This window comes from Melanaphis sacchari, unplaced genomic scaffold (genome assembly GCF_002803265.2).
Source record: "Melanaphis sacchari strain LSU unplaced genomic scaffold, SCAv2.0 Contig85_pilon_pilon, whole genome shotgun sequence".
In the NCBI taxonomy this organism is placed as follows: Eukaryota; Metazoa; Arthropoda; class Insecta; order Hemiptera; family Aphididae; genus Melanaphis; species Melanaphis sacchari.
This window is the reverse complement of record NW_020271605.1, coordinates 1,996,314-2,000,531: the sequence shown is the minus strand read 5'-3', so window position 1 is coordinate 2,000,531 and position 4,218 is coordinate 1,996,314. Positions and strand designations below refer to the sequence as shown.

General features: G+C 29.1%; 1 protein-coding gene across 1 annotated transcript; it reads right to left on the bottom strand.

The window, feature by feature from the left end:
* Positions 1-509: 509 nt before the first annotated feature.
* Positions 510-2,450, bottom strand: LOC112602215 (zinc finger MYM-type protein 1-like). Its single transcript, XM_025350166.1, has 3 exons — positions 2,366-2,450; positions 1,373-2,275; positions 510-1,258 (listed from the first exon to the last, which is right to left on the bottom strand). Exons 1-3 carry the CDS (start codon positions 2,448-2,450, stop codon positions 510-512), a joined length of 1,737 nt encoding a protein of 578 aa, XP_025205951.1.
* Positions 2,451-4,218: the final 1,768 nt, after the last annotated feature.

The following is a 4,218-nucleotide window of genomic DNA, read 5'->3' as shown; positions in this document are numbered from 1 at the left end:
TATATATATATATCGAAAAATTATTTAAAATGTATTTTAATGTATTATAAATTATTATGTATTATTATTATTATTTTTTTTTAATATTACTATTGAATAATATGACTCGATCTGACATATGTATGTTGTTTGAATATTGTATATATGGCCAATTAATATCTATTATCTAGTAAAATAAATACACTTATACAGAGCCGTGCCGTTACGATTTGGCGCCCGGGGCAAAATTAAAAATATTCGCCCCCTATTTTATTTATCATTAATAATAATGCGTTTCATTCCTATTTAATTTAATTTATTTTTTTTTTTACAACGTATTTTGAACATTAATTTGACAAAAAACTAATGTTAATTGTAATAGTAATTATTAAACAAAATAGTTAGGTATAATTTATTAATTTATACCGTATTAAATAATTAAAAATGATAAAAATCACAAATTATATTATATATACATGTTATATTTACAAACGTATCATAAGAGCGTATCATATATAAGTATCATATAGTTAAAACTTAATTTTTCTGGACTTTATTGAAGCAAAATCTTCAATGACGTCTTCAAAATCAATGCTTTTTGTTATTTCATGCTCAATTGATAATATTGCAGAATTGGTTAATCTGTTTTGCGACATGGTTGACCGTAAATACGTCTTAGTTAGTTTCAATTTACTAAAAGAGCGTTCCCCGGAAGCGACGGTAACAGGCATGGTAAGAAACAATCTATATGCAGTCATTAAGTTTGGACAAGTTGAATCAAGTTCATATTTTTTAATTGCGTTTAAAATATTTAAAGCAGTTGCGTTTAAGTCTGGTAAAATTGCTTTTACTTGATATTTAAAAAATTCGATTTCGTTAATTATTTCCTGGTCAATATCTTCGTTGTATTTGATAGCTAAATCAGCTGCATATTTTTTCAATTTTTCAACTGGTGTAACAGATAGTGAATGAGCAGAAAGGAATTGAAAATCATCAGCAATATTTGATAATTGTTCAAACCTCCATTTCATTTGAGCCATCATATTATCAAGAACTTTGTAGTATTCCAATGTTAAAAATTGATCTGCAGAAATATCTTCACCCGATGAATTTTCTCCACTCATAACTTTCCTTTTTATTGTCCTTTTGATTTTTAATTCAGATTTTATTCCAACTTTATCACAAATACTAATAGCTTCAGTTTTAATTTGTTCATTTCCACTATCACGCATTTCTTGGAGAGAAACATTTAAACAATTTATCATTTTTGAAGCCTGATCTATTGAAATATTTGAGCTTTGTAATAATTTATTTACACGATATATTTGATTCAATATTTTATCCCACATGACTAAAAAATAAACAAATTCCAAATCAAACTGTTTCAATATACTTTCTGCATTAGCAACCCCATCGCCAAAAATTGGATTGGTAGATATGTCACGTAAAGCTTTTATCACACCGCCAAATTGACAATACAACGAATGAACTGCATTATATTTAGATGCCCAGCGTGTGTCACTGTGCGTTTTTAATGTTATTTTCAAACACCGCATTAGTACTTCCCAGCGACTTGTTGATCCAGAAAAATAGTTAAATATATTTTGTACAATACCGAAAAACGAAATCATTTTTACTGATACACTAGCAGCATGTACGCCGATTAAATTAAGGCTGTGTGCAGCACAAGGGACAAACTGAGCATGTTCATTAATCTCTTTTAATCGAGCTTGTACACCTTGATATTTTCCCGCCATGTTTGCGCCGTTATCATAGCCCTGTCCACGACAATTCTTAAAACTAAGTCCATCTTTCTCCAACTTTTGTAATACATCAGAAGCTATTCCAAGTCCAGTCTTTTCATTGGTATAAATAAAATCTACGAAACTTTCTTCAATGACAAACTCGTTATTAACTTCTCTAACATATCTTATAATTTCACAGAGTTGATCTTCACGAGAAACATCCGGGGTGGAATCAAAAATAATAGAAAAGTATTTTGAATTTTTTATCCTCTGAATGATTTCATTTCGTACTTTTGAACCGAGTAAATTTATAAATTCATTTTGGATTTTATTTGATAAATATGTGATTTGCCCCTTATGTTTTAAGTGACTTGATAAAACAGAATCATATTTGCTAATTAGACCAATTAAATTTAAGAATATTCCACAGCCAGGTTTTCCTATATCACAATTAGATCCTCTCAAAGCTAAATTGTTTACGCAACAAAATCTAACACAGTCAATCACAACTTTCAAAATATGTTTCCATTTTTCCTTTTCATTATTAATTTCTAATTGCAGTGCACAGTCAATCGTATTATTTTTATTTAAATTACTTTTAAAATCGGCCCATTTAAACATATTTGTACGGTGTTCATTACTATTCTCATGGTCAGGTATTTTAGGATTTAACTTTTTCCAATTATTAAATCCTTGTTGTGGATCTATTATTGGTGGAGAAGTCATTGTTTTGTTTGCGAAAAGCATACAGGGAAAGCAATAGACACATTTAGTTTTATCGCTGTACAATAGCCATGAACGCTCAACTTTTTCACCATTTGGTAAAATTTTAGTGAACCAATTTATTGTAAATCGCCTATTGTTAGTTACATTTTCAGAAAAATAAAAATCAGAGTTTTTACCCGTCTCGGGACCATGGTTTATCAATAATGTACGAATTTTATCAGTAATTGGTGGCCAAGAAGAGGGATCATTAAAATTAATTTCGAATATTTCTTCGGTAACTTGAGATTGATTTTTAATATTTTTTTCAATCTCCACATTGCAGGCATCAAGTATTTCAGTTTTTTTTAATATTTTATTTTCAGAAATCGATTCATCGGAATTTTCTAATAATTCATTACACACAATTTCCTCTATAACTTCATTACTATTATTCTCATTACAATTAATAGTCGAATTAGATGAAGAATTTCTTTGATTTGATTTATTTATCCATTTTTTCCATTGAGTGGCTAACAATTTATTTTCTAACTCGATATTCTTTTTTCTTTTTTGATTTTGTGCACCTGATAGTTTTTTAGGGGCCATTCTATAAATCAAAAATATACTGCCATTAACTACTGCCATTAACTACTGTCATTCATATACTATGTAGGTTATAAAAATATATGTTACATATCTTACCTTAAATCCTTAAAAAAAAACTCAAGAGCAAATTTGTTTTCAATGGTGGTATACTGATGTAAACATGTAGTGTGTACGGTATAATTATACGAACACGAACAAATAACAAGAAGAACGTATAGCCCGGTTCGATTCAGATAACGTACTGACTATTGACAACTGACATAGTGACATGACATGGTGATTTGTAAAATGTAAAAATAATATATAAAAGTTAATACCAATAGGCAATAATTTGTATCTGGTTTTTATTTACTAACGCTTATCGCACTTCGCGTGCTCGACGTGCAGTCGATTTTGAGATAAAGAATACGATAATTTATTATAAAGCCAATAATATAACAAGAATAAAACGTTTGGTTGACTAATTGTTACTCCTCAAACATAGTCAGAAATTTGTTCAGAAAAAATTTGTAATGGTCCAAAATAATTGTAAAACAATAATCTTTCTCACATATTTTATTTATGTAAAGTTTAAAATATTATAAAAAAAAAATGTTTGGCGCCCCTTTAAACCATGCGCCCGGGGCATATGCCCCCTAGGCCCCCCCCACGGCACGGCTCTGCACTTATACTCTTAAAATAGGTACGTGTTAGTAAAAATATTGAACCCCCCCCGAAAAAAATTTCTAGGCACGCCCCTGATACGCTGATATAATATTCAATAATATTGTGTAAAATAATAACTGCTTAAAAATATTATTTTTTGTAAATAGTAAATACACATAAAATTTTCTAAAATCTCTTGATTCATATAATATTTTTTTCTTGTATTAAACTAGTTATATGTATTTGACTTTTCAAGCGGAAAAATGAACTAACATGAAAATATAACGCTTTAATATCCAAGTATCTCAGTTTATGGACAAATCGGCATGGGTTTCCTCGATTTATGAACTAATTCGATCGAAATGGGCAATTCGCATAATATGGTGGATTAGATATAGCACTTGGTATATTTTTGAATGTAGTTTAAATTACTCTATATCTTTCCGAAATCTCTTAAAAGCAATAAATGAAACTCGTCAAAATTAGTTGATTTTGAGTCTGTAATAGCTACAAATATACGGAAATTCAGTTCCAGATG